General features: G+C 47.5%; 1 protein-coding gene across 6 annotated transcripts in view; it reads left to right on the top strand.

The window, feature by feature from the left end:
- The window catches only part of DLGAP4 (DLG associated protein 4), a 139,476-nt gene that overhangs the window by 104,733 nt on the left and 21,071 nt on the right, over window positions 1-13,672 (top strand). For 4 of the 6 annotated variants that reach the window (XM_032845798.1, XM_032845802.1, XM_032845801.1 and 1 more), the window contains 3 exons: window positions 1,031-1,392; window positions 3,919-4,007; window positions 4,571-4,983. In XM_032845798.1, the coding sequence (XP_032701689.1) occupies window positions 1,031-1,392; window positions 3,919-4,007; window positions 4,571-4,983 (864 nt within the window). Of the gene's footprint in view, window positions 1-1,030; window positions 1,393-3,592; window positions 3,673-3,918; window positions 4,008-4,570; window positions 4,984-13,672 lie in introns of those variants that run through there. The other 2 variants (XM_032845799.1, XM_032845803.1) reach the window with 2 other exon arrangements.

The raw sequence follows: 13,672 nt of genomic DNA, 5'->3' as shown, positions 1-13,672 counted from the left end.
TTGCCGACGCCCCCTGCCACACCAGGCCTGGTTTTGTGGGTTTCTGCTGGGCTGTCGGCATCATGGTAGCCCTTTGAAGGCAGAGCGTAAAGTCACTCATCTGGCTCCCACTCCCAGCCCAGGTACAGGTTTGTTTCAGTCCTCATGGAGGAAAGGGCATTTGGAGTTAAGATGCTGAGGAAAGCTGTCGGATCTGACCCAGCCCCTCGAAGCAAGTAGGGAGTGATGTTTGAATAGCACCTTCTGTTTCAGACAAAGAGCTGAGCATTTAATAAGAAAGCAGGGGTGGGCCTTCAGCGTTCTGTGCCCCTGCTGTAGGCCAGCCCCAGGCCAGGCTGGAATGAGATTCAGACCCCCAGCTCCCACCCTGGTAGGACCTGGTTCCCTGAAACATGGTGGAGAATGGGGACTCGGACCAGCATTGGTGGAGTATTGAGGGAGGCAGACTGGTGTATGAGGTTTTCACGTTACTGGGCGGAATGGGGGGTAGGGATAGCAAGATGGGAGGACAGGGTTAACTGGGCCCTAAAAGAGGTGTTGGTCTTTGACCAGACAGGGAGGGGGTATCCAAACAGAGGGAAGGTAGAAGAGGAAAAGTCCAGGGGCAGCAGTAGGTCTCTCAGTGAGCTTGAGGAGGAAGCAAGGTTAACATTCCTTAGCATTCCTGTCCTCTACTCTGCAGTCACTGCCTCCCCTGGCACTGGATCAGGCTCTGTCACAGCCTGTGGCACCACGAACTTTATCATCTAGCCCAGGCCCCAACTGGAAAATAACCTTTGTGTGGGACTATGAGGTGGAGGATGTCTTTGGCCCATGCTGGCATCCCCAGCTAGACATGGCCTTGGCCTAGCAGGAGGGTGGGCAGGGCCTGTGTCTGTCTTGGTCATTGCTATGTCAGACCCCAATTCTTCTGCTCCAGAAATCCTTCTTAAGGCCAGATCTAGGGCCAGTCAGGTGGGGCCTCAAACTTGAAAGAGATTCAAGAGGGTTGGGATCTTACCTGCTCCCTGCCCTCCTCTCCCATCTGCAGGTTCATCATGCCTAGTGGCGTATAAGAAGACCCCACCACCGGTCCCTCCACGTACCACGTCAAAGCCCTTCATCTCTGTCACGGTCCAGAGCAGTACTGAGTCTGCCCAGGACACCTACCTGGACAGCCAGGACCACAAGAGTGAGGTGACAAGCCAGTCGGGCCTGAGCAACTCGTCGGACAGCCTGGACAGCAGTACCCGACCGCCTAGTGTGACACGGGGCGGAGTCACCCCAGCCTCAGAGGCCCCTGAGCCACCCCCAAAACATGCAGCTCTGAAGAGTGAACAAGGGACGCTGACCAGCTCCGAATCCCACCCTGAGGCCATCCCCAAAAGGAAACTGTCATCTATAGGAATACAAGTAGGGGTCCCTTTCGCACTCTTGTGTCCTCAGCCCACTCTGTACACCTGCCTGTGTGTAATTACATCTGGTGGAGGCCCGCTAGGTCTCCGGGGCAAAGTGGTTTGTCTGTATTTTGGGGGGTTGGCCCCACGTGGCCGGCCAAACCAGATTCCACCCACAGCCACACATTCCTTACATTTGCCCACTCACGTTGCAGTCTGCAGTTGTGGGCCCGTGGCCCTGCTCCTGTGATGGGCTGCCCCAGTGAATGTAGTTACACTCAGCCAGCCATCTCCTGTCCACTGTTCACTTGTCCACTGTCTGTCTGTCCACTCCACCCTTTGCCCTGTCAGCCAACGCATGGGAGGTGGGCCTGGCCTAACAGTTCTCTAATCCAAGGTCAGCTCGGGTGCGGAGGCCACAGCCCCGCTTGGCGGCGGGAGCAGCATGGAGCGTAGACGCCGATGGGCCTGGGGCCCGGGACCCAGAGCCCTTGAGCCATGGGGGTTGCTTGAGGGGAACATTACCCAGAGCCCTCTCGGGCCCTGGGGACAGGTAGGTGGCTCGAGGCACCAGGCCCATGTCAAATTGAGAAGTGTGATGCTGGTCCTGATGCCTCCCTCCATGGGAAGGGTATCCAGGCAGATATTTCCCCAGGACCAAGTGGCCAAAGCCAGCAGAACCTCCTGGAAGCCAAACTCACTGTACACCCACAACCGTGGTCCACAGCGGGGCAGGGCACACCAGCTTCCCCTCCACTGCTTCACTGCGCCTTCTGCATGCACCAGACAGCAGCACTCTGTCTTCTGGCAGCCGAGCTGGGGCACCTGGAGCCCTGCTCTGGCCAGATCTGACTAAAGTGGACCACACTCCGGGCAGGGAGGGAGGGAGGACAGCTACAGGGAGCCTTGAGCTTGGGGAAGGCGGACCCCTCAGGGAGGTCATGTTGGTGTGCGTTGTGGCTTGGGGCTGCAAGGGCTCCCCTGAGCAACCAGATATGGCCAAGTGGATGGCAGAGCGCTAAAATGCCCGAGGAACTTGAGACACGGAGGAGACCAAATGGCTCTGACCAGAGAAGGCTCATTAGCCAATTTCTTGCACTGTCCTGAATTATTTTCCCCCTAAGAGGTAACTCAGGGCTTCAGTTTCCCCACAAATACAGGAACAGAGTTGTCCAGGAGAATAATGGTTTCTGGGATCCTTTATAAGGAGTCCAGCCCCTGCCCTGTGCAGCTGCTCCAAGAGGGATTCTTAGGGACATCAGAGTAGCCTAGTCTCTTGGGTCTTGTCACCCAGGGTTGTTGTTTGGGCAGCCCTACCCTCTCCTTGGCCAAACCAGAGGAGGCTCCTGTCTTCTGAAAGTCTGAGTTAGGTTCACCGTTGGTTCCTTTCATCTAGAAAGTCACATGGGGTTAAGGATCCTAGCTCTTGGATCCATCCTGGGCTTCTCCTCCCTAGGATTAATCCCCTCCCCAGGCCAAGCTCTTGTCGCAGCTCTTTGAGATCCATGACGGTGCACTTCCCTAACAGACTCTTACTGTAGGAGGAACGCAACCGTATCTGCATGGCGAGGAGCCTGGTGCCTGGCCCTTGCCCCAAAAAGCCTTGTGGCCCCTACCATATCTGTGAAAACAAGGGACTGGGAGTCCCCAGTTTCCAAGGATACCCTGACAACCCTCATCCCACCCCTTGGTACCTTAAGCCCTAGGTCAGGTCTGGGTTCTCCCTCATTCAGGAGCAGTGATGGAAAGGCTGGCCTGCCTGCTTCACGGCCATGCCTCTTGGTCCCAGAGAAGAAAGGCAGACTTGGGGCATGACTGCTGCCCGGTTTCCTTCCACTTTAACAGGAGTGTAGAAAAAGTGCTAGCTTTTGCACTCGGCCCTGGCCCTGGTCCTGCCTACTGCTCCCCAGGCCCACCCACTGTTGAAAGTAACCTCAGCCATCCAGGCCCAGGGATGGCATCCCAGAGTGTCCTGGAACCTCACCGGCTATCACCTTGGGTAGCTTCCAAATCCAGAACTGCTGTCCAAGGTTTGTCCCTGATACAGGCGCCTCCAGCCTGCCCTTCAGCTGCAGGGTTGGGGGGAGCGATCTTTGCCTCGAGACAGCCCCCAGCTTTGACTACACCAGATAACGGCTGTGGCTTTGTGTGTGTGTGTGTGTTTTCTTTCTCTCTCGTCGTCCTTCTTTTTTTTCTTCTCTCTGATGCGTGTAAAGGAGAGGACTAGAAGGAACGGTTCCCACCTCTCGGAGGACAACGGACCCAAAGCAATCGATGTGATGGCACCCTCCTCAGAGTAGGGAAAGCCAGTCATCTCCACCCCATCCCACCTCCCGCCCACCTGCCCGCCCGCCTCCGCGCGAATGAGCAGTGCCCGGCTTCACTGGGTCCGGCCTCGGGCCCACGTGCAGTGTCCGCATGCCTCGTGCCTGTCTGTCCTTCTGCGTCGTCCCACTAATGTGAATTTCAGCAGCAAGTGTGGTGTTTGTTTTTTATTTTTGTCTTTGTCTCCGTGCCGTTGCTGTCGTTGTCCTTCAATAAGGTTGACTGCATTCAGCCAGTGCCAAAAGAGGAGCCCAGTCCCGCTACCAAATTCCAGTCCATCGGGGTTCAGGTAGAGGACGACTGGCGGTAAGTCGCACAGAGGTGGTGGCTGCTTCTCCCCCTCCTCTCCCTCCCTCTGCTCTCATCTCTCCTGCGCCTTCTCCTCCTGCTCTCCCTAACCCACTTCTCCTTGCTGGATTTCTAATAACCAAGCTGGGTTTGGGGTTCGGGCAGTGGCCCAGGCATGGGAAGCTGGGCAGGCAGGCGGGTGGGCCAGTAGTGAGCGCTTGCTCTGCGAGATTAATCAGCCCGCGGGTGGAGGGGACGGCAAGGCCAGCAGAGACGTGGCCCAGCACCCCGATGTTGGTGGTCTTCCTGGCCCCACTGCAGTAAACAGGCAACCTTATGACCTTGTCCGTGTGTGTGTGTGTGTGTGTGTGCGCGCGCGCGCGTGTGCGCGGACGGGTGGGGCGAGGGCTGAGCAGAGAATGAGACGGGGGCTGTGGGACCCGCTTCAGGCGCATGGTGAGCAGACGATGCATCCGTTTCTCTGTCTCCCGTGTGTCCGGGTCGGGGTGGCCTCTGGTCTCTGGCCCTCCTAGTGACTCTCACCTCTTCCTGTCCCCACCCTACTTCACCCCACCCCCCAGAAGCAGCGCCCCCTCTCACAGCATGTCCTCCCGACGGGACACTGATTCAGACACCCAGGATGCCAACGACTCAAGCTGTAAGTCATCTGAGAGGAGCCTCCCGGACTGTACCCCACACCCCAACTCCATCAGCATCGATGCCGGGCCTCGGCAGGCCCCCAAGATTGCCCAGATCAAGCGCAACCTCTCCTATGGAGACAACAGCGACCCTGCCCTAGAGGCGTCCTCGCTGCCCCCACCCGACCCCTGGCTTGAGACCTCCTCCAGCTCCCCGGCAGAGCCAGCGCAGCCGGGAGCCTGCCGCCGGGATGGCTACTGGTTCTTGAAGCTACTTCAAGCAGAAACAGAGCGGCTGGAGGGCTGGTGCTGCCAGATGGACAAGGAGACCAAAGAGAACAACCTCTCTGAAGAAGGTGAGTGCTGCAGGGACGGCCCCTGGGCTGGAGGGAAGGGGGCCTGGCTCATGGCCCAGGTTCCCTTCTCAGAATGGGGGCAAGGCCTAGAGACGCACTGAGAGCCTTCCCACAGGAACCAGGTGGCCTGCCGGCCGGCCTCAACCCTCCCTGTTCACGTCCACGGATCTCGTCCACAGGTCCCAGCAGCCGTGCGTTCTGGTATTTGCTACTGTGGCTTTTGTCTTTTAAATGGGATGCCTTGTGTTTCCTCTCAAATTCATCATCAACATGGAGATTTCCTGCTCTGAGAGAGGAGCAGTTAGCTCTGTCACGTCTGCCTCCATGTCAGACACCACCATGTGGGGTTAAATAACCACCAGTAGTTCTGGGCACCGTGAGGATGGAAATACCGATCACTGCAGAGCCTAATACCGTCCGATGATGATATTTCCTTTCCCACATTTTATTTTTTCTAAAATGAAGAACTGCCTCATCTTTTTTATACTTCATTTTTTAAGCTCTAATTTGTTACTTTCTGACACGTCCCACCACATCTGCCAGCCTACATCTGTGTTATTTCCCCGATATGCACACATATCAGATAACCTCATGATTTCATCTTTTTCCCAGTGCCCTCTAGTTCTCTGTTCTCATCTGGCCAGTTCACTCTCTGGGCCTGTTGCCTAGCTGCTGTCCAGAGACTTCCCTTTTTATCACCTGGGCCTGCCCTTGGCCACTGTCCCATGGTGGACACCCCACTTTCCAGACCACATGGCCTTCTGCTTTCTTGGCTGTAGTCCCTCATTTTGCTGCCACACACCTTCAATTCGAGATAAATTTTTGGAAACTCCGTATCTTTATTTAGGCCTCACATGGTTGGGCTGGGTGTAAAGCTGAAAATAATAAATTATGTATGTAAATGTGTAGGTTTATAGGTGTGTGTGTGTGTGTGTGTGTGTGTAAAAATAACCTATAAATATATATACCTCTTACACACATATATATGTATGTATATATATATGTGCACACATGTACATACATACATATACACACCTATAAACATAAAGTTGAAAATCATTTTCCCTCAGAATCTTTAAGGCTATATTGTGTTTAGCTTCTGTTACTTGTACTGAAGAGTTTGATGCATTCTGCTTCTCAGGCCTTTGTGTGTTTTTTATCGATGGAAGCTGTTAGGCTCTTCACTTGATCTCTCTTGTGAAATTCCTCAGTGCCATGCCGAGGACTGGGGCCTTGGTCATGTGCCAGCAGCGGATAGGCCTCTCCTAGGTGGAGACACAGGTCTTTTGTTTCTGAGAAATAGCCTTGCATTAACTTTTGGGTGGTTTTTTGTTTTTACAATTTTCTTTATTTGAGAGAGAGCACAAGCAGGGGGATTGGCAGAGACAGCGGGAGAAGCAGACTCCTCACTGAGCAGGGAGCCCGACATGGCACTCCGTCCTGGAACCCTGGGATCATGACCTGAGCTAAAGGCAGATGCTTAACTGACTGAGCCACTCAGGTGCCCCACCTTGCATTTACTCTTAAAAATAATTTCCTGGGGCGCCTGGGTGGCTCAGTGGGTTGGGCCTCTGCCTTCGGCTCGGGTCATGATCCCAGGGTCCTGGAGTCGAGCCCTGCATCGGGCTCTCTGCTCGGAGGAGAACCTGCTTCACCCTTTCTCTCTGCCTGCCTCTCTCCCTGTGATCTGGCTGTCCAATAAATAAATAAAATCTTTAAAAAAATTAAAAAAAAAATTTTTTTTTTTTAAATAATTTCCTCACTTGAATTGTTCTCTCTCCCCGAAATTCCCATCACTCAGACATGGGACCTGTCAGGTGGAGCCTCAGCCTCTGATCTTTTCTTCTTCATATCTATCTTTCAGGTGTCTCTTTCTGGAAGGCTTTCTTTCTCTTTACTTTTTGTCATGCTGTAACAACTTCATTGATCTGTGATTCACATGCCATGAAACTCACCCTTTTAAAGTGTACTGTTCAGTGGCAGTTAGTACACTCACAGTGTTTTACAGCCTTCACTACTGATTTCATTATCATTGCTCCAGAAAGAAACCCTGTAACTGTTAGTAGTCCCTCCTCGTTGGCTCCTCCTCCTTAGCTCTTAGCAACCACGGATTATGTCTCAGGGGATCTGCTGTTCTAGATACTTATACAAATGGAATCCTACAATATGTGGTCTTTTGTGTCTGCTTCTTTCATTTTGCATGAGGTTCTCAAGGTTCGTCCAGGTTGTGGCATCTGTCAGCACTTCCCTATTGCTGAACACTCCACCACTTTGAGTAGACTTCATTTTATCCATTCACCTGTTGACGGACATTGGTTTGTTTCCATTTTCAGGCTAGTGTCCAGAACACTGCTGTGAACACGTGTGTGTTTGTGTGGATGTGTGTTCATTTCTTTTGGATACGTGCCTAGGAGTAGAATGGCTGGATCACAGGGTAATTCTACGTTCAATGCTCTGAGGAACGTGCCAACCCACTGTCCACGGTGGCTGCACCATGTAACGTTCTTGGAAGTAGAATGTGAGGATGCTCATTCCTCCACATCCTCCCCAACACTTGGAATTATTGGTCCTTTTGAATCTAGCCATCCTAGTAGGTGTGAAATAGTATCTCCTTGTGGTTTTAATTTGTATATCCATGGCGGCTAATAATGTTGAGCATCTTTGCGTATACCTGTCGGCTCTTTTTACATTTTTGTTGGAGAAATCTTTAGAGATTGGGAGGTTTTCTTGCTTTATCTCCAAACCCTGTCCATCAGGTGCTTCCTATGGCCATTCATGTAAGAGGTCGTTCTTCCTCTGTTCCTTCTTCGAGGTATTTTTTTTTAAACATAGATGAAGCCAACTCTTGTTCTTTTCTTTTCTTTTTTTTTTTTCCCCCAAAATTTTATTTATTTATGTAACAGAGAGAGAGGGAGAGAGCACAAGCACAGGGAGTAGCAGGCAGAGGGAGAGGGAGAAGCAGATTTTCACGCAGAACAGGAAGCCCAATGCCAGGCTCGATCCCAGGACCCTGGGATCATGACCTGAGCGGAAGGTAGACACTCAACGATCTGAGCCACCCTGGCACCCCGTGCCCATTTGTTAATTGGGTTGTCTTTTTATTGTTGAGTTGCAAGAGTTCTTTAGATGTTGTGAATAGTGGCACCCGTGTACATGGTAGTTTTTAATTCTGATGTAGTCCTATTTTTCTTTCACTGCTGAGCTTTTACTTATTTTTAAAGTTATGAATATATATTAATTTAATAAGTTAAAATAAGGGGGGGTGCCTGGGTGGCTCAGTCAGTTGGGCATCTGCCTTCCCCTCAGGTCATGATCCCAGGATCCTGGGATTGAGTCCCTCATCGGGCTCCTTGCTTAGTGGGGAGCCTGCTTCTCCCTCGGGCTGCCGCTTCCCTTACTTGTGCTCTCTTTGTCAAATAAATGAGTAAATTATTTTAAAAAATTAAAATTTGGATAAAAACATCAAGGCACTGAGAAACTAGCAGCTCTATGTGGGCAGGGCTTGTTGAAAGGTAGGCTTCTGTGGATACCTCAGAAAACTGATTTTAAATAATATATAGTAGAAATTATATCAAAATAACAAAGGAAACCAATTACATTAATAGAGAGTTATCAAAATGTATACTTTTTTAACACATTAAATGACACGGGGCGCCTGGGTGGCTCAGTGGGTTAAAGCCTCTGCCTTCGGCTCAGGTCATGATCTCAGGGTCCTGGGATTGAGCCCCACATCGGGCGCTCTGCTCAGCAGGGAGCCTGCTTCCCCCTTTCTCTCTGCCTGCTTATGGTCTCTCTATCAAATAAATAATTAAAAAAAAAAAAGACATGAAGTAACACAATCTAGCAGTGAGTCTAATTACTATAATTTCCAAGTAGTGATGACAGTAAACATTATTTCAAGATAACTGACAGCTATAATGTGATATGAAATTCTGTGATTTCTACTGGTGACAAAGTGACAGGTACTGCTAACATTAAAGTGGTTTATTGCCATCTGAGTTTAAGCACATCCTGCTGGAGGGTGACAAACTTGCCCTTTCCTTAGGGGAAGACCTTTAAATGTCAGTACTCCTCTGCAATCCTACAGAATGTTCTTCAGAGAAGAATACTCTTCTTGTTTCTCTAGGGGTCAGTATTTCCTCTGATACTATTGCTCATGTTATAAAATTAATGATTTTGTGAGGCACCTGGCTGGTGGTAGAGCATCAGTTCTTCATCTTGGGGTTTTGCCTTTGAGCCCCACATTGGGTGCAGAGACTACTTAAAAATAAAGCCTTTAAAAAAATCAGGGTACCTGGGTGACTCAGTCAGTTAAGCAACCAGCTCATGATTTTGGCTTAGGTCATGATCTCAAGGTTGTGAGATCGAGCCCTGCATCAGGCTCTGTGCTCAGCAGAAGTCTGCTTGTCCCTCTCCCTCCAAGCCCTCTGCCCCTCCCCTTGCATGGACATGCTCTCTCTTTCTCAAATAAATAAATTAATTAAATAAAAATAAACTTAATGATTTTTTTTAAGATTTTATTTATTTATTTGATGGAGATCCAAGTAGGCAGAGAGGCAGACAGACAGAGAGAGAGAGAGAGAGAGAAAGACGAGGAAGCAGAGAGAGAGAGAGAGGAGGAAGCAGGCTCCCTGCCAAGCAGAGAGCCAGATGTGGAGCTCGATCCCAGGACCTTGGGATCATGACCCGAGCCAAAGGCAGAGGCTTTAACCCACTGAGCCACCCAGGTGCCCCTAAACTTAATGATTTTTTTAATCACTGTAATTTTTAAATTTGATAGGTTTATAACAATCTTTTGCACACTTGATTTTTTTTTATTATGGCAAAATATAACATCATCTTAACAGATTTGTTTTTTTTTAAGATTTATTTTGAGAGAGAGAGAGAGAGAGGTAATGCAGGGAAGAGGTGCAGAAGGAGAGAGAAATATCAAGCAGACTTCCTGCTGAGTGGAGAGTCCGACTCGGGGCTCCATCCCGCAACCCTAAGATCATGACTGGAACCGAAATCAAGAATTGGATGCTTGGGCGCCTGGGTGGCTCAGTCATTAAGCATCTGCCTTTGGGTCATGGGATCCAGCCACGCATTGGGCTCCCTGCTCAGTGGGAAGCCTGCCTCTGCCTCTCCCACTCCCACTCCCCCTGCTTATATTCCCTCTCTCACTGTGTCTCTGTCAAATAAATAAAATCTTAAAAAAAAAAAAAAAAAGAACCGGATGCTTCATCAACTGATCAACTGAGACCCCCGGGTACCCTGCATCTTCACTGTTCTTAAATATTCAGTTCAGTGATATTAAATGCATTCATAGTGTTGTATAACTTTCACCACCATCCGATATCCCTGTAACTTTTTCTCTTGTAAATCTGAAACTCTACCCATTAAACAATAACCCCTCATTCTCTCTTCTTCCCCAGCCCTGGGCACCCATTATTATCTTTCTGTCTTTAGGTTCCAACTGCTCCAAGTACCTCATAAAAGTGGAATCACACAGTATTTACCTTTTAGTGATTGGTTTTATTTCACTTAGCATTAATGTCCTCAAAGTTCTGCCACGTCACAGCGTTTCTCAGAACACCAAACCTTTTTAGGACCGAGCAACACCCTGTTGTATGTGTACACCACATTTTGCTTATCCTTTCCTCTGTCAGTAGATATCTGGACTGCTTCCACACTTCAACTGCTGTGAGTAATGCTGCTGTGAACGTGGGCATATGAATACCTCTTCAGGTCTTTGCCTTTTGGTCCTTTTGGCTATATATCCAGAGGTGGAATTGCAGGATCATGTGGTAATTCTATTTTTTTTTTTTTTTTAGATTTTATTTATTTATTTGACAGAGATCACAAGTAGGCAGAGAGGCAGGCAGAGAGAGAGAGGAGGAAGCAGGCTCCCTGCCAAGCAGAGAGCCCGACGCGGGGCTCCATCCCAGGACCCTGGGATCACGACCTGAGCCAAAAGCAGAGGCTTTAACCCACTGAGCCATCCAGGCGCCCCGGTAATTCTATTTTTAGTTTTTTGAGGAAGCACCAGAGTGTTTCTCACAGTCACTGTATCATTTTACACTCCCACCAGCAGTGCTCAAGGGTTCCAGTTTCTCTACGTCCTTTCCCATACTTGTTTCCCATTTCTTTCAGAGTAGCCATCCTCACGAGTGTGAGGTGGTATCTTATTATAGTTTCGACTCACATTTCCCTAAGGATTAGTGATTTTGAGCATGGCTTCATGTGTTTGTTGGCCATTCATATGTCTTCTTTTGAGAAATATCTATGGAAGTCCTTTGCCCATTCTGAAGTCAGGTTGTTTGCTTTTTTGTTACTGAGTTTTAAGAGATCTCTCTATATTGTAAATATTAATTCTTTATCCAGATATATGATCTGCAAATATTTTCTCCCATTTTGTGGATTATCTTTTTACTCTGTAGAGGACTGTTATACTGCACAAAATTTTAAATTTTCATGAATTCATTTTTTTGTTACCTATGCCTTTCATGTCAAAACCAAGAAATCATTACAAATCCAGTGTCCTGAAGCTTTTGTGCTGTTTTTTCTTCTAAGAGTTTTACTGTTGTAAAAGGTATTACATTTAGGCCCTTGATCCATTTTTAGTTCATCTTTGTATATGGCATTAGGTGGGTCTAACTTTTGCACGTGGGTGTCCAGTTTTCCCAGCACCGTCTGTTGAAAGGAGGACCCTCCTTTCCCCATTTGTCTTGGTACCCTTGTCAAAAATCATTTCCCCATATATGCAAGGGTTTATTTCAGGGCTGTCTGTTTTATTCCATTGATCTATAGGTCTGTCGATATGCCAACACCACACTGTTTTGATTTCTGTAGCTTTGTAGGAGGTTTTGAAATCAACGGAATTTGAGTCCTCCCATTTTGTTCTTTTTCAAGATTGTTTTGCATATTTGGGGTCCCCTGAGGTTGCATAGAACTTTTAGGATGGGTTTTCCTATTTCTGCAAAAATACACTGTTGGGATTTTTGAAAGGGACTATAGCTTTGGGTAGCATTGACATTTAACAATATTAAGTCTTGATGAACAGGGGACTGGCTTCTGTTTATTGTGTCTTTTAATTTCTCTCAGCAGTGTTTTATGGTTTCCTTTGTACAAGCCTTTCACCTCCTTGGTTAAATACTTCTTAAATATTTTATACTATTTGATGCTAATGTAAATGGAATTATTTTATAATTTCCTTGTCAGCTTATCTGTTGTTACCATATAGAAAAGCAACTCATTTTTATTAGCTTTGCATCCTGCTGCTTTGCTGAATTCATGTAATAATTCTGTGTGTGTGCATGCATGTGTCATTTCTGGAGTTTTCTACACAGAATATCTTATCTGCAAACAGATAATTTTACTTCTCCCTTTCCAATTTGGATGTCTTGTCTTTTCCTTGCCTAACTGCTCTGGCTAGAACTATAGTACTGCTGAATAGAAGTGATAATAGTGGGCATCCTTGCCTTATCTCTGGTCTTAGAGGAAACACTTTCAGACTTTCATCGTTGAGTATGATGCTCACTGTGGGTTTTTAATAGATGGCTTCTGTTACGTTGAGGTAGTTTCCTTCTGTTCCTAGTTTGTTAAGTGTTTTTCTCATGAAAGGGTGTTGGATTTTGTCAAGTGCTTTTTCTGTATGGATTGAGATGATCCTGTGGTTGTTTTCCTTCATTCTGTTGATGTGGCATCTTAGTATGTTAATTGATTTTCATGTTGAATCATCCTTCCATTCGAGGCATAAGTCCCACTCGATCATGGTATGTAACCCTTTTAATGTGCCACAGAGTTGTATTTGCTAGTATTTTCTTGAGGATTTTGGTATTGACGTTCATAGGGATGATTGTCTGTAACTGTCTTTTCTTGTAGTGTTTTTGTCTGGCTTTGGTTTCAGAGTAATGCGGCTTCACAGAATGAGTTAGGAAGTGTCTCTTCAATGTTTGGAAAAGTTGGAGGATTAGTAATTCTTTAAATCTTTGGTAAGATTCACCAATGAAGGGTTTTTCTTTATTGGGAGATTTTGAGGACTGATTCAGTCTCCTTATTAGATAAAAGTCTATCCGATTTTCTATTTTTTCATGATTTAGTCTTGGCAGGTTTTGTCTTCCTAGGAATTTGTCCTTTTCATCCAGGTTATCCAATTTATTGATGTGTAACTGTTCTAGTGTTCTTACAATCTTTTTATTCCTATAGAATTGGTAATAATACCTCCACTTCCACTTCTGATTTAGTGTTTGTCTTCTTTTTCTCTGTCGAGCTGAAGTTTGTCAGTTCTGCTGATCTTTTTGTTTCATTAATTTTTCTCTATTATTTTTCTATTCTCTATCTCTGCTCTAATCTTGTTTCCTTCTTCCTGCTGTTTTTGGGTTTTTGTTCTTCTTTTCTAGCTCCTTAAGTTGTAAAGTTAGATTGTTAGATTTGAGATCTTTCCTTAAGTTTTTAATGTGTCTATAGCCATAAATTTCCCTCTTAGCACTTGTTATATTTCCTAAGTTTGGATATGTTTTATTTTCATTCATCTCTCGGTATTTCCTAATTCTCCCTCTATTTCTTCTTTGATCCATTGGTTGTTTAAAAGTATATTTTTGGGTGCCTGGGTGGCTCAGTGGGTTAGTCTCTGCCTTCAGCTCAGGTCATGATCTCAGGGTCCTGGGATGGAGCCCTGCCATCGGGCTCTCTGCTCAGCAGGGAGCCT

This window comes from Lontra canadensis, unplaced genomic scaffold, assembly GCF_010015895.1.
Source record: "Lontra canadensis isolate GAN:19392208 unplaced genomic scaffold, GSC_riverotter_1.0 scaffold169, whole genome shotgun sequence".
Lineage (NCBI taxonomy): Eukaryota > Metazoa > Chordata > Mammalia > Carnivora > Mustelidae > Lontra > Lontra canadensis.
This window is presented reverse-complemented; position numbering and strand designations above follow the sequence as displayed.